The sequence below is a fragment of the Typopeltis vanoorti genome, chromosome 15, assembly GCF_054136105.1.
Source record: "Typopeltis vanoorti isolate ZY-2024b chromosome 15, IOZ_Tvanoo_1.0, whole genome shotgun sequence".
Classification (NCBI taxonomy): Eukaryota; Metazoa; Arthropoda; class Arachnida; order Uropygi; family Thelyphonidae; genus Typopeltis; species Typopeltis vanoorti.
In genome coordinates this window covers 117600290-117626497 of record NC_143563.1, presented here as the reverse complement: position 1 = coordinate 117626497, position 26208 = coordinate 117600290, and the positions used below count along the sequence as shown (strand labels likewise).

Genomic DNA, 26208 nt, shown 5'->3' with positions numbered 1-26208 from the left:
TCTCATGTCAGAAACATATCCCACTAGCTGTGAAGTCTCTATTTAAGTCTACAGCAGACAATCTTGGATTCATTTTGCTTTTCTTAATTAGTAAGGGTAGTTTTCCTTTTCTGTCAGGAAAAAAGTACCTGTCTCCATAAAGCTCTTTAAAAGCACATTAATAGTACCCAAATCAACACAACACTAATTGACAATTTGTCTTTGAGTCATGGGTGTGTGCTGAGAAAGAGCACATATTTTTGAATTTTTTGAGATAGGTCCATTTTATAGCTACATAAAATTAATAAAACTACGAATGTCAACTTTCTTACACCATTAAAAATGCACACCACTATTCAAAACATTGTACACAATCAAATCAGTGAACTAAAACCAAAATTCAGCTTGTTCAGATTTATTTGTTTGCTACTGTAGTAGTAGTAGTATGTGCATCATCATTATTATTAGTAGTAGTAGTAATAATAATGATGATTAATGTTATTCCCCTCATCCTCCTCAACCTAATGATTGGTGGGATAGCAATGCTACTTTACTGGGGAATAATTATAGAATAATATGGTTTCTTATTGTCTTTCTTGAAGGATAACTGTTTCATGTCTGTAGACATGTGTATTCATGGGAATGATTTGCTTGTTTCTGGAGGAAAAGCCCTGCCATCTCTGTATTAAGCCTGTTAACTCTTCTTCAGTTGAAGCAGACTGATAAAAATTATGCGTGTTGTACATGGGATTCAAATCCAGGTCTTTCTAACTTTAGGGCTTCATTCATACTAACTGAACTATGGAGGCTCCATTTTTATTGTTATTAGTAGTAGTAATATGTAGCAATAGTAGTAGTAGCAATTATTATGGGATGAATTTTACTCAGATTCGGTATTTGAAACTTTAGCAAAAATTGGATCTTTCCAATTTTCAGTTCAACTATATTCGGGAGCTAAAAGAAACGTGTCAAAATCATATACAATAACTCTGACTTAGAGGAATCCACAGAAGTTGTCATCACAAGAAGCTGTCTACATGGTTCAGTTTTAGCTCTGACTGTATCACTTTTATAATAACATTTTTCTAAAGAAGTTTTGAAATTATAATAGCATTTCTGTTCTGGCTGGATGAAATTTCAGCTTTCATTAAATTTGACAGTTAAGATATATATTTTAATTTCAGTCTGACTAGTGTTGTTGTGACAAAATTTGGTAGAACTCTGTTCTCTAGAAGTAAATCACTATTTGCCCAATGAAGCAGTATGTACACTTACACATGTTGCTAAATCTTGAGTAACATTAGGTATTGTTACTGAACACTTTTAAACAATAGTGTGCAAGAAATGAAATATTACTTTTCGATGAAAGAATTCATCAAAATATTATCGGTGAATTGTTTATTCGGCGAATTCTTTTTTGATGAATTTTCATGGGATTGTTAGATCCTGAATGAAGGAATCTTGCAAAGAAATCATTCATTCAGAATCCAACATATTAAACTTACAAAAAAAAAAAAAAAAAAAAGAGAGAGAAATACCTGCACATCAGCTAAAATTAAAAGTGAAACTTCTTCACTTTATGTATAAAATTTGCATTTCTTATTTCATGTATACGATATGTTTAATCTATTGTGTTTGTTTTAAGATTTTATTTGAGTATGTTTTATAAGAGGGATAATCTGACTTAATTTAAGCCTCACTTAAACTGTGTAAAATTAACTGTGAGTCATCAAATAGTTACTAAATTATAATTCTTGGAAGGTATAAAACTACACGTGTACAACATTACGTAACGCTGGCGGCAGTTGCTTAAGCGGAACGTATATTGACGCGAATTCTGGGAATACAAGAGCATAACAGCGTCAGGAAAAAGCAAGGGATGAACCCAAGTGGTGAAAAGATATGGGTCATGTGCAAAGGTGAGGAAAAAGAGGGCGCTCTAAGGAGGAATATAATTGGACGAGTGCCGTATCATTTTCCTGTTTGGTGGCTCAGAAGTTAGTGGGAGTTTGCGTAAAGTGGAGGGGTGAAACGTCTGTGTAAGATAAGATGTCAGACAGCAGGCTTTCTTGAAAATGGAGAAGGATTCTACTCAGAGCTGAAGGTAAAATTTTCAAATTCTAGCAGAATCAAGCCGTCGCTGAGAAGTCCCATCGAGTTGTTCCTGAAATGCAAAGATTTTAGTCTGTTTTTGGCAGAAAAATGAAGATAGCGGACAGCCAATAGATGAGAAGTAACCAGACGTACACATGGTGCTGAAAGACGCTGAAAAAGTTCGGTAAGGTGAAATTATTCTATTTTGTGTATAAAATTCATTAAAAGAAAGAAGATTGTTTGTGAATGTGAAATTTAGAACAGTATTCTAAAGAACTCTGTAGACAGTCTGTAATTAGAAAGCTAACCTCCTTTGAGAGAGAGTAAGAAGAAGAATTGTTTGGAAAAGATCTTTAGTAATTGAATGAGATAGGAGTAACTTAATGAGATCAGAATTGTGGATTTTAGTAACTGAGTAACATTAGAAAGGAATTTTAGTTTAACTTCATATCATTTGCTATCTATCCCAGTATGCAGTTATTGTGTTTAGCATGCTTTATGATGTTTCTTAATCTTCAATTTAATTTAGAGCATGTTAACCTCTTAACTTGAGTCTTTTCATTTAGCATTGAGTCAAATTAACTGTATGAATTTTTTGTGTATTCTGTTTAGATGTTCCAATAAACATGTCATATTTGCCTAAACCTGAGTCATGCCTGATTACAATTCCAAACTACCACTTATAAAAATAGAACTTATTTTGGCGGGAAGAAATTAGAAAGAGTATATAATTATAGATTTTGGTCACGACTCCAGACTGAATCTATACAGCAGCATTAAAGTAAAGTATTGTGTGAGAACAGCTAAGAGTCTAGTATTGTCTCCCTGAGTAGGAACCTTTTCTACTATAGGATACTGGCTGGTGCAGCATAATAAAAATTTGCCAGTATCCAAAGAGGAAACAGTCCTAGACATAAATAGATGTATGTCTAGGACTGTGCATATTAGGCCCGATGTCTGAAGAAGAAAAATAGCAATAGAAAGATGGAATAGGAAGATATAAAGCAGTAAAATATAGAGAAAGCGACGACATAACTATAGAGCAGCTGGTAGGACTTTAATTGAATAAGGTTTTGAATAAGAAAGGATTTAATCAAGTAACAAACTCTTTAAGTATAAATCATATAAATAAAATATTTAACAATGGCGCAGTCAACAGAATTTTAATTGAGTAAGGTTTTAAATGAGAAAGGATTCAATCAAGTAAACAAACTAATTAAGTATAAAATAAGTATAAATATAAATATTTAACAGAACCATACAAGGCAGCATTCAAACCAATTTTAACTTATTGATCTGAGAGCAAGATTTGAAATAAAACAGTTGATAGAAGACTTAGAGACTACAAACAGTCTTCTGTGGAGAAAACCTGAACATACAAGTGTAGAGGTGGAAATATGATGGCTTCCTGTAATTGTCGTTCTATGATCCTAATATTTCAGGAATGACAAAAAAAAATTGTGGCATTATCTAATAGAGGGACTGTTTACAGTAAGAGGAATTTGTTTGTTATTGACTTTACTTTGATTGCATATTGCGTGACATTTAAAGCTTATACTTTTATGACTCCCTCTTCTCTTGGGGTGGGGGGGGGAGAAGTTCTCATTTGGATTTGAAAGCTTCAGTGTTACGCAAAGTTTTTGCAAAAAGAGGAAGATTCTCTCTAAAACCATAGCTTTTCATATCAAAGAAAACTGATAACCAGGTGCTCATTTTTGAGGAAAATATCTCGAACGTTTTCAGAAGTAATTCTTTCTTGGAAAAAAAAAGGCTATTATTCTACAATAAAATACAAAAGTTAACTATTTTTTCCAGGATGTCAGAGGCATTGGATGATAATTTGCTGGAATTTGTGGATTACTGCCTGGCATTGGAAAGGCAAGAATAATTACTATTTATCAGGAATCTAGAAATTTGTGTTCACAGATAATTCTGTTAGCGACTCAGAGTAGTTGACCACCTATGGAAGATGATACCAAACAGTTATTTAATATGGTCTGTCATCTGCTCTTACAGCTGGCAGACAGTGAAGCAAAGTAGCTTTAAGTTCCTTACTGTTTCATGAATGGCATGTTGTAAGGTACCAGGCCATTCAAATTGAATGGAATCTGATGTTTTTCTGCTGCTTTTTAAGGCCAGGATCTCAAGAGTAAGGAGACATTTCCAATATCTTGCAAAACTCTCTCTCTCTAAAAGTATCTGCAATTGTTTTTAAGTCAGCAATTGACACACATGCGTGTTCTGCACTTCGGTCACATACTCTTTACTGCTACACATCAGGCACAGATGATAGGGTCATGACAGACTTCTGACTGTGAAAGGCATTTTTGGCATTTGAAGAAGCACAAAGGGGTTGTGATATAGAGCAGAACAGTTGATATACTCTGCTTTCACTGATGTTTTAGGACACCATCCCACATATAAAAATTCTTCTCACTCCTTAATCTTTTGGTTCGGAGCAAATCTGTTCATCAGGGACATCAAGGAGATCCTATTTTGAGAAATCAGTTCCTGAACGTGATCTTCCTAGAAAATAATTGGTGCCACTGCAGCACTAATTATTTCTAGGAGGATGTTTCAACCTTGAAATATCCTGATCTCTTGAACAGAGATTTTTTTAGCAGATTTTGGGGATAATCATAACACCCTCCTTTATGAAGAAAGATGACATTTTTCCGAATGAACATTCATTTCTTAACCTAATAATCAAGAGGTTGCAATATTTGCAGGTATCTATCTTTATTATTTTTTTTTTTTTCTTTTTGATGTGTAAAGGGTTTCTGTATTGGACTGGGGCTTAGCAAGTGCACCTGATAAACTTGAGTATGAGAGACTTATCCACAAAAGGAGAATGAATTCAAAAACAGCTCATGGAGTAACAGAGGATGTCCACTATCCAACAAGCATGACCACATTCAGAATTAATATGACAGGACTATCCCAGGTTAGAAGATGTTACTAACACAGTATGAACTGTTGCTAAGGTGCACAGATAGTAGCATCTTAGTAGACAAAAAATGTTAGATACAAGGGTGTGCTGAAACGTTGTGGTAATCACTATGAAGGAATTAAGGTAGAACCATATAACTTACACATTTCTACATATTCCCCACAAAGTATTTTGTTACAGCTCTGCTGCATCATTTGCAATCCTCTGGGAAAAAAGTCTTTCCCTTGTTGCACAAACTCCTCAGCTGCAGATATGACTTCATTATCTGTGGTAAATTTTGTACCTTTCAAGTGTTTCTTTAAATTTAGGAATAGAAAATAGAGTCCATTCATCAGACGAGTCCAGGTCTGGCAAATAGGGTGGGTGAGGCATACTTTGAACGCTCAAGTTGTGTATTGTTTGCTGGGTTTCATGAGCAGTGTGAGCAGGTACGTTGTCCTGCAAAAGCAACATGCCTCTGCTCAGTTTCCTGCACTGGTTTTCCTTCAGTACCTCCCTTCAGAACTCTGAGGTTTTGATGCGGCCCTCGGATAAATCTTTTTTTTTTTTTTAATGCGGCCCTCAGATTACCTAAGGTTGGACAGCCCTGATCTAGATAAACACTAATGGGGTTCAGAATAGCTTGCAAATACTCCGTCTGAATATATATACATTCTTGTGGGGTGGGGGTGGGGGGGAAAGAGTGGTGAAGCACCCCCTCAAGCACCAACCTCATCCTCTCGTTGTCCATCCTGTTCTAAAAGTCTAAACTAGGCATTAGTGACTAGGTAGGGTGGTATACCCCTGACAGAGCAAATGCTGTTAGAACTGCCTATCCAAAGGTATTAGGTAGCAAACCTATCACTATTCTTTTTAATCAAAAGGCTAGTAACCTGTCCTGGGGGAATTTCATATACTTTCAAGTTCATAGTGAAGAATTTATGAAGACAACACGTGTTAGAATAATTACTTTATTTAATGTTAAGCAAGTAACATTAACAGGAAACATACATATGTACAATATTCAAGCTATATACCATTGCACTATACAAAAGTAAAACAAATCTAAATGTTTATTAATCATTTATCCAAGTCTGACCTCTGATGAGGGGGGGGGGGGAATGGATCTGTGTTAAACAATTTTCATATTGTTTAATAGTCCTTTCATATCGAGATTTTCTTCTGTCTGGGGTTATTCTGGTCGGATACCAATTGTTTAATTTTATCTAAGTATGCTGTCTGATCAAGGACAACGGTAGCATTACCGTTATCTGCTTTTGTAATCGTGATGTCTGGATTATTTTTAGTGATTTAAGTGCCAATTTTTCTGTTCTGGTTAGGTTGCAACTTAGTTATTTATTAGAGTTTAATATGTACAATGTTTCCATTCATATTTTGTGAGCTAAATTGGAGTGGAGGGATTTTAGACATCTTTCAATGTGATAAATAAAATATAATTTGTTTTAACTGACCTTGGCGCAATGGCATAGTTCAGGCCTTTCTGCAGAAGCGAATGCTCCCCTGGGTTAAGATTATAGCTGGATTTGTTGATCCCTTGGCTCATAGCTGATTGGCTGCTCTTTGTATCATCAGTTTGTAATTGGCTATTCCTCTGGATATAGTGTCTGGATTGCCTGTTGTTTTAGTGTTCATGTTCATTTTCTCACAGAGGTATTTTGCATTTATTCTATTTAGTCAACCTGGCATGGGAATCTTTCTTTCTTGTTGCTGCTAATATTTTCACACCACTTCATCAACGATCTGTGTTCTTGGTTTTGACAGTGTCTTCCACTTACTCAGCATCATAGAACATTCTGTGCAGATTTAAAAAAAAAAAAAAAAGACTTTCTTGCAATATTTACTGCATTATCAAAATCCGAGATCTGGGTACAATCTCCTCAATCTTGTGTGTGTGATTTCAATTTTCTTTTGAATGTTTAATATCACCCGTTTTCTTACCTTCTTCACATGTGATGAATATGAGTCAGATGTCATTCCACCATGACTTTCAATAAAACCAAAAATTAAAAGGAAAACAGTACTATGTTGCAGAGAAAATTTAATGCCTTATATATATATGAATGATGAATAGCCTATTTTTTTATCCACTGCAGGGTGAAGGCCTCTCCCATTGAGGGTGGTTTGGGTCTACTACTTCTATAGTGACCCAGTCTGCATTGGGAGGGTGTATCTGTACTTGGGTGAATGAATGTATGAAGATGGAAGACAATCACAAACATCGATTTGTATGTGGGATTCAAACCCACGCTGGAGAGCGGATACGCAACCACTCGGCCAGCCAGGCTGGCACCTTATATATACTGGTATATATGTATCAAACTAACCATTGAACTAACTAATACACATACACTACTAATAATTGTCCGGGTTAGCAATTTACAATTGATACCAGCAGGCAAACCCTAACTTTGGGTATGTCCACCTTTGACTTTGATCACCTCCTGCATCCTTTGAGTAAGGCTTTCCACCAGTGAGCAGACATCATATGAAATTTGTCTCCATTCCTCCATCAAAGCAGAGCAGCACTGAGTCATTCAGCAACAGATCGAGGATATGCTGCTCTGGACTTCAGTTGCCGCTCCAATTCGGTTCACAGGTGTTCATTGGTGTTGAGGTCAGGACTCTGCTCAGGCCAGGGCAGCTGTTTAACACTCATCTGGTCATACCATTCCTTAACAGCTGCAGCTTTGTGGCATGGAGCATTGTCGTCTTGATAGTAACATGAGTCCATTCCATAAAAACTCCACAGTGTAAGTAGCACCTGCACCACGGACAAAAACCAGTGGTCCTACTCCAAACCAGCTGAATGCATCCCACATTACTCTTCCAGCCATCAAACTTTACTGTGAGTATTACACACTGGTAACAAGCATTCACTAGGCTGATATCAGAATGGAAGCAGGTGAACCTTGATTCATTACTCCAGAGTACCATTTTCCACTGGTCAGTTGTCCATTTCACATGCTCGTTGCACCAGGCCAGATAAGTCATGTAATTGATATTTTGTATACTAACAAGTGCCTTGAGATATGTGAATGTTTTGTATGAAAAGATACTATCATCTGTCAGGTTTCTTCCAACGTACAGTGATTATATGAAATATATCCAATGTGCCCATGACACATTGGAATCTTTGAAGTGCATCATATACATGAGCCACTTTTACGGTATTTCAAGGATAAAATCATTCTGTTTCATATTTTATTGATTTCGTTTGTTCATAAGAGAGAGAAAATTTCACTTGTGAAAGAAAATAAATCATATCTATTTCGAAATATAAAATCAATCTTGGCAATATATTTGTTATTACTTTATTACTGGCAATACACAAGGTATTTTATTCAGGTTCTTTCATTTTTCTGAATATCAAGTAACTGAAAATATTAGAGAAATTTTTCGTACTATTTTCAAATTCTTGCCCAAAATAATTTATGCTAATTATATGCCTTTCAAATAGTTTTTATTGAATGTTGGAAGTTTTTTCCCACTTGGTTAGACTATTATAAATTTAGTTTAATCCTTTATCCAAGTGTAAGCAAACAATTTTATACTAAGGACAAGGTGTGCTGAGAGCTTGGTCCACCTTTACTACGAGTTGCCTCAGTCCTGAATATACTTCAGGCGCAAACTTTGTTTGCTTACACTTGGATAAAGGATTAAAACTAAATTTATAATAGTATTTATTGAAATATATGAACATCTTTTTTTTTTTTTTTTTTGAAAGTCCAGTATACTTTGTCATTATGCTTAGAGTTAGATACTTCATTGTTAATTAGATGTGAGTTGGAGTAGGAAAGGAGAAAAGGTTTAACATTAGATGCAAGGTGTGCTGTGCTGGAAACATTTTAAAAATCGGCTCAGTAAAATAAAATAAATTTTAAAAAAATTAAAAATGCAGTAGGTTCTATCTTTGCGAGAAGGACACTCGATGCCCCCTGGTTCATCGAGCCTCTAATTGCATCACAATTCCATGATGCCAGATATTAGATTCTTCCTGAAAACCTTTTACTACCCCTGATAACCACCCTACAGCCAACTAATCTGTCAAGCTGCCAACTGGAGACTTCTGAAAATATAGATGAAAATCCATCATTGCTGACACAACACCAGCAATTGCATAAAGCTCACAAGGAGCAGCTGTGAGCTCTCCCCCCCCCACACACACACAGTCATAAACACAGATGAAGGGATCAAGAGTAAAGGACTCAGTCCATTCGCCAAAGAAGTTAAATTTTCTTAAATTGTCGAAAAAGAGTGTCTGTAAACTTTTATGAACTTCGAATGAATTTCTTTTGGCATTAAACCTTCTTTTACAAAGAATTTTATAACTGCACGATACTCAATTTTATCCATTTCAAAGGATACAACACTTTTGCATAGCATTCCTGATTGCCCTGCCTATCTTTGCATCATCAGCAAACATTTGCATATCTCCTGTTAGACCCTTCTTAATGTCATTAATATTCAGATTGAACATCAGTGGTCCAAAGACTGATCCCTGGGGCACATTACTGGTCACCTTAAATCTGGTAGATTCACATTCACCATACACCACTTTCTAGTACCTATCCGTCTACCACCTACTTATCCAAGTAAATAGTTTCTTTTCTGATCCCATATTCTAGTTTATGCAACAGCCTTTTAAGTATCCTAACAAATGCCTTATCCAAATTATCATACGTTATTGAATGACAATTCTAATCAGATATATGTCAAGGTTTGTGAATCTTTAAAGTTGGTCATCCTACTCCTTAGTGTCCGCATTCATCAACACATCTATTGTAAATCTATTCACATTCTAATTCCATTTACACATCACTTACTTTAAGTGATATAATAAAAAGAAGTTCTTGTACTTATTCAGCACAATCTTGTGCAACTTCTAGGAATGTCCCTAGTTCTGTTGCTTCCCTTAGTTTTACCATTTCAAAAATCTCTCCTATCCCAATTCAGTAAATACCTCTCAACAGCTTAAACATTGCATTCATAGATCTACATATCGCAACTACTTGGGAAAATGATACATATCACTAGTTTTTCAGGAAATTGAATTGATATTATTAGCGGTAAAATCAGCTATGAAACACAGTTGTTTTAGGACAATATGATAGATTTTACAAGTTGACCGTGCTGTACGCAGGAGCAACTAATAGTAGGGAAACTTCTATTTTACAATTTCTTGGCTTGTGACATTTTTTATTGTTCTTTTAAAAAGGGTCATAATTCTAAATTTTTCATCCCTTCCCAAAGTATGATAGATCATATGGATTCATTCAAGTGCTATCATTCCTGAGCTATCTGCAGTTCATTTCAGCTGAATGGAAAAAATTACACTTTTATTTTCCTAGAGTGACTACTATAAATAACTTGCGTGGTTATGATTTAGGATCATTTATTTCCCTTTGGTTGTAATACATGAGATTATACAATTTACGATATTTTAGAGACAAAGTGCATATCGATAGTAGCATAGTTTAGTTATTGTTATCCCTCTGAAATTCATAGCTATGCACCTTCTTTCAGTGTGGCAATTTTCATAAAATACCAGTTCACTGCTACCTCTGCATATCAATATATCTCTTAGCCTTGACTGGAAAATGTTTCTGATGGTATTACGTGTAACATAACACAAGTTAGTGAAATAATTTTGAAGAAAAGATGAACATGATTTGTTTGTCAAGTGACTTTTATTTGCAGTTGCTTGACTTCAGGTGTATACACAGTTAAACTGTTCAATACATATTAATAACATTATCATTGTTAAACGAGCACTTCATTTGTAAAAAGATTGGCAAAGAACATTGCTCAAGTCAGCATGAGCAATTGGATACACCATTCATCCACTCATCTATTGTAATTCCATTTGCTGCTGCAAATGAATTTGAAGGAAGTTTGGTTTTCCAATCTGAAGTGACATGGTGCTTTTATAAAAGTAGAATTCTCAAAAAAAAAGTTTGTTTATACCGAGTGCCTGGGGAGGAAGCAGAAGAGAGAGTGAGAGAAAAGATAACCACAATTATTTGCTAAATAAAGTGAACAAGAAGTTGGGCAGCTAATGTGATAACTGCTAACTCCTGCGATTCATTGACCATGCTTTATCATTTTGGTTATCTTTAAAATTATCTGATATCTTTTTTATTATTTTCTCCTCTAACTCTTTAGAAGCTAACACAGGAGTTAATTCAATTTGCATAGCAGAGTGGACACCATTATCTGCTTAGTGCTTTTTTCTTTTTAATTATGGGTATTTTGTATTTTGAGTTACACTAAACTTTAAAATTTGAAATGTATTTTTTTAAAAATAAAATTATTATTATTTTGGGGACAGTACAAAAGAAATTATTATTATTATTATTATTATTATTATTATTATTATTATTATTTTTGGGGTGAGAAAGGAAATATTATTTTCCATTTGATTGAAAGGAGGTATGTTATATTCAGGAAAACAATGGCTTTCCATTAAAAACAGACTTGTATATTCGAGTGAAACTTCCATTTTAGGTTACAGTTTGTTCTGATAAATATATCTTCTTCTTTAGAAATCTTCTAACTACTAACTTCTTTTGTTTGCTTGTGAGAAAGTGATTATGCTGAAAATGTTATTTGCTACTTTTTTCATTATTAAATTAATATAACCAAGAAGCTTCAGTGATTATATTTTAATTTAACAATTATGCGAAAATGCATTTATCAGCCTCAAGACTAGTACTTCCTGACAGTGTACAAAGCATTCCTTCAAGTTATTATTTTCTTCTTCTATTATTATTATTATTACAGTAATACCCCCCCCCCCACACACACACACAACGCTTCACTTTATGACAATCCACTTATATGACTCTTTTCAGTTATAACCATTGTCCATTTATACAACACCGCATTTGCACACATTCGTGTTTTAGGAACAAGAGGTTCCTATGAATCAACCAATGCACAGTTTTTGTTACTGTGTATTTATGTTCATTGCTTACTACATATCTTTTTATTGTTGTGTTTTGTTGTGAATTGTAAACTGTTTATAACTATTGTTTTATTTTACTGTTGTTAATAATGGCAGATACAATTCAAAGTAAGGCTACTTTTGCTTCCACTGAAAAGAACTAGCATAAGCTTACTGTACACCAACAAATGCGAGACCCTTTGACACTTCTGCACATGTTAGAAGAAGGAGAATCCATTCCAATAATAGGGTAATCAGTCCATCTTGTGGGATGAGTTGTTTATTATTACATGTCGGAAAATTAACTTTTCTTCTACGAACATTGTAGTTTTTAAAGTGGTAACTATTTTGCTTGTATAACAGTGGGAAAATTTTACCTATAAAGTACGTGATTTCGCATGTTGGTGACCAATTGGTGCATTCTTTATTTCTTTCTCCCCTTCAGTATGAATTGACTCTTCTTGGCACGTTGCCAGACTAGAGTCTTGGATATGTGGTCGTACAATATTAAAATTATTAATTTTATTGATGATAGCATACTGAACACTGAGAGAGGGCCCAGGCTAAACTTACTTTGCTCTACTCTTCTTGTAGTTAATAACGAATGTAAAGTGAAAAGTGCTGCAATATTTACTACAATAATGAATACTGCAGTTATCCATAAACATGACAATTTCATTGACAAACTTTCAATGTTGTATGTTAATGACTAAAGTGTTGGTGTGTTCCCTTAACTGAAGCTATTTATAATAACTTTTACATTTGTGAAAATTATTCTAATTTTTTCTTTTGCATAACTGATGTAAACAAATGCTTTATTTACAGCATATACATACATACAGGGTGTCCCATAAGTTCCTAGATATTTCAATAATTCATAAAAATTAGAAAAATTGGTATATTAGCATGCGGTTTGCACGAAAGTGAATCGCAAGGAGGGGGATTTTGGGGGGCGTGGAGAAAAAGGTTACTTCAAATTTCACCGACAGAGGGTGCTGTACCACATGCATCATTTTCAAATATGTGCAAATGCGAGTTCTATAAAATGTGAAAATTCCCAGTGATTGGGGGTATATAGAATTGTTTTTGTGAAAAGAAAAATTTGTTGCTGTGATGCTACTTTGGTGGATAAGATATTGTTAGTGAAGTTATCTTACATAAGTGGGGAATTGGTTGCGGAAGTTTTACGAAAGTTTCATACGCAGAAAAGAATGAAGCGAGGTCAAGGTCCTATCACTCCTGCCAGAATATAGTCTCTAATACGACATTTCGAGAAAATTGGAAATTTGTCAGATTGCCCTCGAACATGCAGACCAGTGTTATCCAAGGCCCGTACCAACGTTGTGGTTTCACAAATGAACGACCTAGCGGCACAGTCAAGAAGCAGTGCTCGGGAAGCTGCAAGAATCACAGGCATAGCGAAATTGTCACTATTCCACATCCTTCATGGTGCGTAAGCATCACAGCAACAAATATTTCTTTTCACAAAAACAATTATGTTGACCCCCAATGACTGGGAATTTACACACATTCATTACGAGCTGTCAACAGTGCACTCTGTGTTTTATAGAACTGTCATTTGCAGTTATTCGGAAATGATGTGTGTGGTACAGAGCCCTCTCTTGGCAAAAATTTGAAGTAACTTTTTTCTCTCTGCCCCCAAAAATCCCCATCCTTGCAGTTTACTTTTGTACAAACCGCTCTAATATACCAATTTTTCTAATTTTTATGAATTATTGAAATATCTAGGAACTTATGGGACACCCTATATATGACTGCTTTAAACATTTTTATACTGTTGCATGCATTTTACAAGTGATGAAGAATGTGACTAGCTATGCTATACCATAGTGGTCTTGACCCTAACATGTGGTATGACTGGGGTATGCCTGTATTATTTTTATTAGTAGTGGTGGTATATGTTTCTTGAGTCAACGACTCATTGCAGTATGTCCTCCATAATACCTGTATACTTCATCATAATGTAACTCGAATGCATTCCAACCACCCATAACTCTCCACGCAAAACCCTACTCCTCTCGCCATTTTTATACAGCTTCTAGGAATGGCTTGTTATCTCGCTCCTGGTCACAATCCAGTCTATGAAAAATCTGATCCACATTAATCCCGTAATAACCCCTTACCAACTGATATGTCTTGATCATCTCCCACACACACACACACTAGTCCTTCTATCCAACAGAATGCAATTTGCATTTCCTCAATACATTCCTTTTGATACTCAGCATTCCAGAAACTAGAAACCACTTTAGTCAATCGCCTCTAAACCATTTCCAACATCTCTTGATTCTTTTGAAAACCTGGTGACCAGATCTGTGTGCAGTAGTCTGATTAAAGCTTCATATAGTGGAATTGTAACATCTTTATTCCTATGTGTGAGTGTTTTACTCATCATTGCCATAATGCACTGTGTTATCCTCACAATTTTAACAAAATGTCTCCAAAATTTCAGGTCTTATTCAACAACATTTTCATCAGATCCCTCCTCTCCTCCACCTCCTCTAAGATATCGCCTCACAAATCTTATACTATGCATCCTATCTCTTCTTCCAAAACTATAAAGCCTTACACTTTGCTACGTTGAATTGGTCCCTTTCATTCACTCATTCAGAAAGTCTATTCATTCACTTGCAAGTCTACAACATCCATTTTACCCCTTATAGTTCTTCCCAACTTTGCCTCATCTGCAAATAAGTGTATATCATCATTCAAGACCTTCCCAATATCATTTACATGCAAATTAAATAGCAGTGGCAACCAAACAGCCCCTTGGAGCATACCACTAGTGGCTTTCCTCTTCTGGGACTTTGTGCCCACATACTCAACTTGCTGATTATCTGTCAGACAGCTATTCTCCAATACAGTGCACTAATCTAGTATTCAACCCATCTGTTCCAGTTTAATTACTAGCTTCTGATGTAGCAATCTATCAAAGGATACTCCTTTGGAAATTGGGTAAATCTGACTTGTGTTAAAATGGAAAGTCAACGCTGTTAACTCATTGGGATATTCCTGCAAGATGTGGTCATATACTATCAAGTCCTACAGCCTTCTTAACATCAGGTTTACTCGGTTCCTCATATACCTCCTGCTCATTCACTATCAGTGGCTTTTTTTCCCTCTCTGGTTGAGAAAAGATTTTTTACATTATCTTTTTCAGATTCGATCAAATACACGAAATTCATATACTGACTGAATAAAATATCCCCCCTCCCAGAAAAAGTTCCACACACAGCTACATAACATATGCACTACTTGAGAAAAAGTCAATGGACACCCCTATGGGCAGGCAATGTGCATCCTACCAGTCGGTTATAAATTGGAGGAATATGATGCTCCCAAGTCGGTGCACCTGTGACAAGACTAGGTGAAATGGCTGCAAGAAGGGAACTGATGGAGCTTGAAAGAAGCACCGTGATAGGATTACATGATGCAGGCCTATCTGTCCAGCAAATTGTTAAAATATTGGGCCATCCCAGGTCAACAAAGTGATACCATATTGAGATAAGAGGTGCAGGGAGTCAATAGAAAGTGCTACCTGCAGTGGATGGCCCACCACACCCACTGAATGTGACCATAGGCCGATACGAAGGATAATATGTAAAAACCGGCATTCATCGGCCGACATATTGAATACTGAATTCTGAGCATCGACTCGAACACGAATCTGCACAAAGCGTGTACAGTGGACATCGAAGCTTTTGGAAAGTTGTGCTATGGAGTGACGAATCATGCTACACCCTTAGATGGCCTGATGTGATACCTGGTGAATGTCTTTTACTAGAGTATGTTATCCAGAAGTGGCAGTGTGATGGTATGGTCCTGTCCTGTTTTTCCTGGTTTGGCCTCACACCTCTGTTTATTGTGCCACAAACATTGAACTCTGAGAGCTATCTGAACATTCTGGACAATACAATACAATTCTTTATGGCTTTTCTACAGAACTGACCACTGTCTCTATCAGCAAGTCACTTCACTGTATCTTAAGGCTGCTGCTATAACTGTGTGGTTTGTGAATATAAATGTCAACATACTTGACTGGCCTCCACAGAGCCCTGATCTTAATTCTATTGATCATCTGTGGGATGAACTGGAATGTCAAGTGTGATCAAGGGACGTTCTGTCCCACAACAGGCCAGGACCTCATTACATGCCTGCCAGAAGAATGGTCTAAATTATCCATTTATCCCTATTGTATACTTGTGGAAAGTATGTCCTGTAGGATTGCTGCAGTCACCGCAGTGAAAGGAGGTCCTACATCTTATTAAAATGGGCTCCATTGCTGTATGTTCCTCACAATATCATCTCATTGATATTTTGAGTTTACATGCCATCTTTCTATGTCCCTTCATTTTTAACCACTGATTTCCAACTTAAGTATAGGTTATATATTGCTAGGTATAATGTCCCTTCGACACCATACAATTTTGTAATTTTTTAAACAGTTTTTATCTTGATACTTTCTTGAACTACAAAACTTAAATATACAATGTGTGTTACATTCCAATAATTCCAAAGCGTTTATCTTAAAGTTAAATCTAATCCTGGAATTCTCTATTTGGCCTTAACTCAACTTATTCTTACCCAAGTTTCTCCTAGTCTCTTATGAAGAATGCTTGTGTGAATCTTAGAATACTTGGTTGGGAATGCTGTACTTATCTTATGTACTGTACTTATCTTATTCAGTATTCATATTAAACGATATTTTTTCTTGACCACAGAAGTTATGTAAATTGACTATTTGGGAAATGTTGATCAAGTATCTGAGAAAAAACTATTTTAATACCAACTAAAGCTGTTGGCATCTTCAGGGTACAGGACTGATGATAGGAACTAAAGCTAACAAAACATGTTACAGGCTAGACATTAACAGAATTCTAATTATAAATTACAAAACAACAATGAACGTGTGCATTACATGTGTGGTGCGTACATGATTCCACTTGTTGTTTAGGAACGTTTTATAGTTGGTACTAAAATTCATTTCTTGTGTGTTTAAAGATCTAATTAGGGTCTTCCAGATCTCAGATAAGATTAAACCTTGGTTCCCATTAAGATTTTCTACAGAACGGGAGACTGTTGTGGCTTCTTTAAAAATACGAGAGCAGTAATCCTTTTCTATCTCTCCTCTTCTGGAGAAATGGAAAGATAAGCCCGATATATCTTGTCTGTTGTTTTTGACATATCCAATGTGTTCTCTCTGTCTTATCTCAAGGCTTCTTGAAGTTTGGTCGATGTAATTTAAACTGCATGAGCATGGGATATTGTAAACTCCAGCATATTCAAAGAAAGGATGGAAGTCTTTTGGAGATCTTAAGAGTTTACGAATTGTATCTTTAGGTTTAAAGGTCACACTTATTTTATGTGGTTTGAGGAGTTTAGCAACCTTGTTAGAGGCTGTCCCCATGTATGGAATGACGATTGTGGTAATATTGAGTGTCTTCTTGTTGTCTTTGTGGTGGATCAGAGAATCGAATCTTGTTAACAAGTCTCCGGGGATAGCCATTCAAAATGAGGTTGTTGGATATCAGTGTTAATTCGTCTTGGAGATCTTTTTGGTCTGTTGTAATCTGGACAGCTATCTTCTTTAGCATATGTGCCAGATTACAACAGACCAAAAAGATCTCCAAGATGAATTGACACTGATATCCAATAAACAACCTCATCTTGAATGGCTACCCCCAGAGACTTGTTAACAAGATTCAGTTCTCTGATCCACCACAAAGACAACAAGAAGACACTCAATATGTTACCACAATCGTCATTCCATACGTGGGGACAGCCTCTAACAAGGTTGCTAAACTCCTCAAACCACATAAAATAAGTGTGACCTTTAAACCTAACGATACAATTTGTAAACTCTTAAGATCTTCAAAAGACTTCTATCCTTTCTTTAAATATGCTGGAGTTTACAATATCCCATGCTCATGAGGTTTAAGTTACATCGGCCAAACTTCAAGAAGCCTTGAGATAAGACAGAGAGAACACATCGGATATGTCAAAAACAACAGACAAGATATATCGGGCTTATCTTCCCATTTCTCCAGAACCAACCATGTCGTTGAGTGGGATAAAAGCTGTATCCCTTACATAGAAGAGGATTACTGCTCTCGTATTTTTAAAAAAGCCACAACAGTCTCCCGTTCTGTAGAAAATCTTAATGGGAACCAAGGTTTAATCTTATCTGAGATCTGGAAGACCCTAATTAGATCTTTAAACAATAATAGTTGATACTAAAGAAATGAACTTTAGTATCAACTATAAAACGTTCTTAAACAACAACAAGTGAAATCATATACGCGCCACACTTGTATTGCACACGTTCAGTGTTTTGATTTATAATTAGAATTCTGTTAATGTCTACTCTGTAACATGTTTTGTTAGCTTTAGTTCCTATAATCAATCCTGTACCCTGAAGATGCCAACAGCTGAAGTTGGTGAAACTAGTTGGTATTAAAATAGATTTTTCTCAGATACTTGATCAACATTTCCCAAATAGTCAATTTACATATATTTATTCAGTATTATTTCCTTTTTTTTAATATAGATTTCCAGTCATCTGAGTTGCCCTTCTGAATTAAACAATATAACCATTCTATGTTTGGGAATTTTTGCAGATATCATACTTTGACTGCCTTTCCATGTTTCAGGTGTCTAGTAACTTTTGTTACCTCTGGTACTGATATCTATTCCTGATTCATCTTGTAATTTTCTATTACTGCTTAACTCATTTAATAATCCTTACAACTAATCCAGACATCTCTATCTTCTGTTTTTAACTCTCCTACCAGTGATGCTTTTTTATATTTAACTTTCCTCCCTTTCTCCATAGGTTCCACAATATTTTAACACATTTATATATATATTTATCTTCAATTTTTTATTACCAGAAACTTTCCATTTACAGAATCTCATTTGTTGGCAACTTTTACACATAGCCATGCTTTCTTATTTCAGACACCTGCTAACTTACTTACCAGAAACTGTCAATTTAATTTCAGTATACTTTACCAGAACTGCCTCTTAAATTCTGGACTTCAATATTAACTTTTGATATTTTTTTTCTCCTTGCAGACAACTTCTCCACATGACTTCCTGCCTTGACTAATTAATGTTTTTTGTGTTCTCCAGATTTCAAGATACTCAATCTGCAGCGTTTGATTCTTGTTTTCAAGCTCTCATTTTTTCTTCACTAATGTTCATATATTGAAATCTACATTTCGCTGGAACTGTGAAGTGTAAATTTTGTTTGATCTGTCTTAAAAGTTACTTACATATTTCTCTTTTTGTATGATATTAATTTGTATCCTGCTTAAAAGTAAATGATGACTGTTGTGCTATTTGAAATTTCCTATATTCTGTTATATCCTGAACCATCATTACATAATCAGATTCCTGATGTATACCTTCAACAAGTGTACAGGATAGTACTATTATGTAAGTTCATTTTTGCTAATTTCCTATCACATCAACAGTTTTCTTTCAAACTAATCTATTAATTATCATAGCCACAGGTATAATATTTTTATCTTCTAATATACTACCAACTCCGTCAATCCATCTACCTTGATCTTGGGCTTATTCTGCCATCTTGGCAAATACCTGCTCTTCAAACTGATGAATTGTTCTGTTGAGGTAACTTCCCACCTTAGATTACCTCTCTTCCCACAGTCTGGAATGCTAACAATTTCAAGTTCTTTCCTAATATCCTCATTTTTAATATGATTTGGCATTGATTTTTTTTTTTTTTTTTTTGGAAGAATATCGAAGATAAATATCTGGAAGATAGCAGAATGTTCTGGAGGATTGAAAAAACATTGAAAGGAGAAAATAATATGGCAAAAGGAATGGCAGATCTTAAAGTTAATATAAAAATGAAGATTAATTTAAGAAAAGCTCTGGTATTAATTAGGACAATAGTTCTTTTCAATTAAAATTTAAATTGTTTCTGCAACAATCTAATTGACTACTATGTGTCTTATCACATTTGTAATTTGTGCTCTGAACATGCTGATTTGAATCTCTGAAATGATATAATGGTTTTAATTAGGAAAATAGTTCTTTTGTTTGTAGCCTACTTCTCTCATCCACTGTCCTGCTCCTGTAATCATCATATATGCCTAATCCAGTATTTTGTGTAATCTATATAAGCATTAATTTAAGGTTCATGTTTTGAAAAGGTCTAACAGTAATTTTTGCATAATTTTCTGTTTTTGTTAAGCACTTTCATTTAAAACTTGGAAATAAAAATGTTTTTGCTGTCAATGATTTATTATAAGTAAATGTTTGTGTTAAAAAAATATGACTTTTTTAAATATCCATCAGAAATAAGGTTACTTTTCTAATAAATATTTAAAGAAATAAGTAATTGGAAAAACTTTTATTGGGATTATATTGATCAAGTGTATATAATAAACAGCTAAGTTATACCAACTAGTTTCACCAACTAAGTCTGTTGGCATCTTCAGGGTACATAACTGATGTAAGGCACTAAAAAGTAAAAAACTGTTACAAACTAAAATCAACCGATTCCAAAATATTAAACAAAGAACAGAGCGCGTACAATACATTCATAGAGCATGGATGATATCACTTGTTGTTATTTAGGAACATCCTATAGTTGGCACTATAATTCAGTTCTGGCGAGTTGAAGGATCTGATAAGGGTCTTCCAGATCACGGGCAAGATTAGTCCTTGGTACCTGTTAAGGAACCAAGGACTAATCTTGCCCGTGATCTGGAATTTTTAATCTTGCCCATGATCTGGATTATTTTTAACATGAATAAGTAACCTTGTGAATTTTGAGTACCACTAGTATGTAATATTGTGTGGTTTAATGTTATAACTTTAAGTAAGTTTTAAACAAATCGTAATTTTACTTTATTACAAATTAAACATCTGAAAGTACTTATTTTTAATAGATCTAAAAGGATTTTTGTTTCATGGCATGCTTTAGCTTATGGCAAGTTGCAGTCAGTTATTTAGACCATTGCCCAGAACTCGGAAGGTAAATATATATATATATATAAATTTTTTTAAATTTTTTATTTCGATTGCATTTTTTGTACTTTTTTTTTTGAATTTTTTTTGTTGTTGATCTACCAGGCTTCATGCCTGGTAGATCAACAACAGAGGCTATCTTTGGGTTAAGGCAGATGATGGAAAAGTTTCAAGAGAAACAACGGGAGCTACATCTAGCATTTATTGATCTGGAGAAAGTAGACGATAGAGTGCCAAGGCAAGAAGTCTGGAGGTGTCTGAGGGAGAAGAAGGTTCCGGAGAAATATGTCAGGTTGGTGCGGGAGATGTACAGAAATGTGAAGACAAGTGTTCGGACCTGTCTGGGACAGACAGAAAGTTTTCAAGTAACAGTTGGCTTGCATCAAGGGTCAGCATTAAGTCCGTTTCTGTTTAACATTGTGATGGAGGTGGTGACGGAGAAGGTGAGAGAAGATGCCCCTTGGACAATGTTGTATGCTGATGACATCTTGCTGTGTGCAGATTCAAGAGAAGAAGCGGGAACTAAACTGGAAAGATGGAGAAAAGTACTGGAAGAGAGAGAGAGGTATGAGACTGAGCAGAAGTAAGACAGAGTATATGTGTTGCAAAGTGGGCAGCGGCCAGGAGATAGATCTGGAGCTGGAAGGAAATTTCATCAGTATGGTGAGGGACTTTAGATACTTAGGTTCAACAGTTGAAGAAGATGGAGGAGCTGAGAAAGAAGTGGTATGCAGGATACAAGCGGGTTGGAGGAACTGGAGGGAGATGGCTAGAGTTTTATGCGATGAGAAGATGCCGATCAATCTGAAAGGCAAAATCGGACAATATAGGACAGTAGTGAGGCCAGCTATGACGTATGCTATAGAAACTGTGGCCCTGAGGAGAAATAACATCAGCAGGGTGGAAGTAGCAGAGATGAGAATGCTTAGGTGATGTGTGGTGTGACCAGAATGGATCGTCTAAGAAATGACTATGTGAGGGGTGAAAGTTACGAACTTAGGAGCGAAGATACAGGAGGCAAGGTTGAGATGGTTTGGTCATGTGATGAGGAGGGAGGACAAATATATGGGAAGAAGGGTCATGCAGATGGATGTGCAAGGAAGGAGGAAGTGTGGGCGGCCAAAGAAGAGATGGAGGGAGCTGGTGGAAGAGGACTTGGGGATGAAGAACTTGGATGTGGTGACAGCCCAAGACAGGTGGATGTGGAAGAGACTCATCATCAACAGTGACCCAGCTTAAGTGGGAGAAGCTGCAGAAGAAGAAGAAGATTTCGATTGCATTTTTTTGATGTTTGTTTAACCTTACAGCAAGGTGAAATACTGAAGGGAAATGCCTATCTTTACATTGCATTGAAAAAGGGGATAAAATGTGGAAGCTGAACTTAAGAAGAAAAGTCAACATGAATAAATTGTTATAAGTAATACAAAGTCAACAGATATTGTGGAACATAATAAAATTAGTTTTTTCAACATTGTGGAACATGTTATACATTATGTTACAGAACCAAATAGTGTGCCTGATCTACTTTGTAGTCTTTTTGAATGAATCCCACCCATGAAGGAAGGTTGTAAACCTATAGTATATTTATATTGATGGGTGGGTTAAGAATTATATAATCTGAAATCCCCTCTCCTAAAGACAAACATGAAATGTTTTCAAACATAGGGATCCAGTGAACAAGGTGCTGGTTTTGCACTAGCATTTTTAGCAAAATTTGTGATGCATTGCCCCAAATGTAAGAAAGGTTTTTTAAGTTTACTTCTATTATTATGATTACCATCATCATCATCAGAGCAGTCAAGGACTCATTGAGGAAGACCACAGGTTACCAATGCCAGATGCACTTATATCACCTCAACAGGTAAGCCATTCCATTCACTGACTGCTCTCTTAGAGAAAAGCTAGTACTTAACTACACACTGTCTCAATTTCCACAGATACTTTCTTCTCCTCTCCCCACCATATAACAAAAAATTTCATCAACCCACTATCCCATAATGTTTTTTTAGAAGTTTATAGGGCTCCATCTCCTGTCCTTTTCCTGTCTGTAGTCCACGTACTCTATCTGTCCTCATAATCCTGATATTATCTTTGCAACTCTTCATAGGTGCCCTTGGAACCCAGGAGACCTGATCGGTGCACAGTAGTCCAGGTGTATCATATCAAGGTGTTGTAAAGAGCTAAATAACCTCCTTATCCTTACACATCAATGTTTGTTTCAGTATTTCATTTATCCTCTGCAGTCTTTGCTGTGACCTTTAACTTCTTATTTACCATAAGTCTGAGATTCTTAGTCTCATAAGTTCACCAAACTTAATCCCATCAATGTGATGTTGGAAATCTCACCACAACAAATTGCATACTTGACAATTACTAACATTGAATTGACGTCCATTATAATTTGCTCATAGATCTACCCTAATCAAGTCATTCTTTAAGTGCTGCATATTACTACCATCCCAGATTGCTTTGTCTATCTTTGCATCATTAGCAAACAGTTGAACATCTCCTATTGGATCTTTCTCATTATCATTATTGTATTGATTGAATAACAGTGGTCCAGAGACTAATCCCTGTGGAACATTTCTCTCATCATCAATTTCCTGATATGTACCCCCAAGGGGTGTTCATGTTACTATGACAGCACTACATGATTAACTTTACATTATTATTAATCTGCTATCAACAATTTTTCTCCAAATCCATATGTTACTTGTGAGCATTCCAATATTGTCATATCTAACATTTCATTCTTCTAAGGCACTTCTAACTGAATCAATCCACCTTGACCTTGATCTTCTTCTGGGTCTCTTTTTCTACCATCTTGGCATCAAACACCTGTTTTTTCTAACCTTTCTTTGCCCATTCTATTTCAGTGGCCATAACACCTTAGATTATCTGTGATAACATATTCTTGAATGATAATAATGTCAAGTTCCTTTCTAATATCTTCATTTTAATATGATTCTGCCATTGATACCATCAGTTCACTCTCCTAATTTTTCTCAGAACCCTCATGTCTGTGGTCTCTAGTCTTTGATCAAGTGCTTTATTTCTAACCCAACTCTCAGATCCATAACTTAAAATTGGTTTCACACTGTCATGTATACTGCTAGTTTAGTGTTTTGGTTATTTTCTCTCTTATTCCATATAAATTTCTTTAGCTGGCTACTCACCATACCAACTTTGCTTATTCTGTTATCTATTTCTAGATTTAACCTACCATCTTGACTAAAAAAAACTATGCTTAAATAACTGAAATGTTTTACTTCTATAAGATCTCCATTCAGAATGCAGCTGAATTTTTTATGCTCCTGCCTATTTTCATAGTTTTGATCTTTTTATTGCTGATTTTCAAAATGGCAAATTTGTTACAGCTGTTATTCAATTTAGTTTGTGAATCCTGGAGACTTGCACTAGATGTGTTTAGTAGCACATCATCTGCATAAAGCAAAGAGCCAAGTTTCATATATCCAATTCTAATATCAGGCTTGATGCCACTTTCTTTCATAATGTGATCCATATAAATGCTGAATTAGAGTAGAGATAATGTGCATCCTTTTCTTACCCCTGATTTTAAACCAAACCATCTTCCTGTATTTCCTTCAATTCTAACTGCACTGACCACTTAAATATAGACTATTCTCTCCAAGGTTTTTCAACATTTCAGCTGGTATTGAATCAGGACCTGGAGCTTTGTTTTTCCTTAATTTTTTGATTGCTTGTTCTGCTTCACTTATGAGGATCTCTGGTTCCGTTTCCATGTTTTCCATAGCTCCTTCGTCTTCTTGTTAATAGCTAGATCCTTGTAAAGCTCGGCACAATACTCTTTCCATCTTCTGGCTAGGTCATTAGTGTCATTTAAGATCTTGCCATTTTCCTCCAATTATATTAAGTTTTGGTTTGAATTTTTTGGTTATATCCTTAACCTTGAATAAATCTGCTGTTTCATTAGAGTTGGAGTGTCTTTCTATTTCTTTACAGATGTTTTGGATATATCTATTTTTATCTTTTGACAAGATTTTTTAATAGCTTTATTCAGGTTCAGGTAATTTAAGTTTTATCAATTTGTTATTTTAATTTGTTTCCTTTTTTCAATTAGTTCTAGGGTTTCTTTTGTAATCCATAGACTACCATTCTTCTTTTTTATTGGGATGTGTTTGGCTGCAGATTTTGCAATGGTTTGTTTTAGGTGTGTCCAATATAATTCAGTGCTTTGTTCCTGAGGTGTGCTTTTTTGTTTCTTGAGCTCTGATTCAATGTCCATTTGTGAAAAGTCATATCATTTGTTGCTATTATTCTTATTTTCTTTCAGATGGATCTTTAAATTAGAGATTATTAATTGATGGTCTGATCCACAATCTGCTCCTGGCAGTGTTTTGGTGTTATTGATTAATGTCCTCCATCTTCTGTCAATTAAAATGTAGTCAATTTGATTCTTGCATTGATTCCCAGGTGCTACCCATGTGTATATAATCTCCTCTTGTGCTGTTTGTACATTGTGTTCATGATTGCTAATTCCCTTTCAATGCAGAACCCCAATAGTTTATCTCCTCGTTCGTTTCTAATTCCCAGTCCGTATTTTCCAATGATTCACTTGGTATGTGTCCTGATAAGAGAAAAGAAGTAAATAATATTATTAGAATGGGAAGAATAAAATCCCAGGCCTCACGGTAAAATTCTATCCCCAGACTATACATCCCTTTTGATATTACAGAATGACTCAAGGAGGAGGAGGAGGCAGGAATAAGAACTCTAACTCCAGCCCTGTTAATTCTTCCAAAGCTCCAATAAGAAAGAAGTAGTCATGTTAGAGGCTTAATGGATTGTATACAGCACTCAGACTCTGCCCCTCTCAAACCTTCCATCTGGCTAAGATATGTAGATGATGTGTTCTCTATTTGGCCTCATGGCCCAGACACATTAGACGCCTTCCTCAGTCACGTTAACAGCCTACATCTAAGAATCCAGTTCACGATGGAAAAGGAAAAGAACAGTTGCTTACCCTTCCTAGACACCTTAGTTACATGCCTTCCCAACGGTACACTTTCCTTCATGGTATATAGAAAACCCACGCACACAGGCAGATACATCCACAAACGCTCTCACCACCACCCTGCTCAACAATATGGCATTGTTAAAACTCATACCAAGAGATCCCACAATCTTTGTTCCAGTGGAACCGCCCTTACAACTGAGCTTGACCACATACGCAACACTT

At 35.6% G+C, this 26208-nt stretch overlaps 1 protein-coding gene across 2 annotated transcripts in view; it reads left to right on the top strand.

Moving 5' to 3' along the window:
• Positions 1–26208, top strand: part of Nup75 (nuclear pore complex protein Nup75) — a 492606-nt gene that overhangs the window by 343274 nt on the left and 123124 nt on the right. For both annotated transcript variants that reach the window (XM_090404850.1, XM_090404851.1), the window contains exon 16: positions 20944–20994. In XM_090404850.1, coding sequence (XP_090260976.1) covers positions 20944–20994 — 51 coding nt within the window. The remainder of the gene's footprint in view (positions 1–20943; positions 20995–26208) is intronic.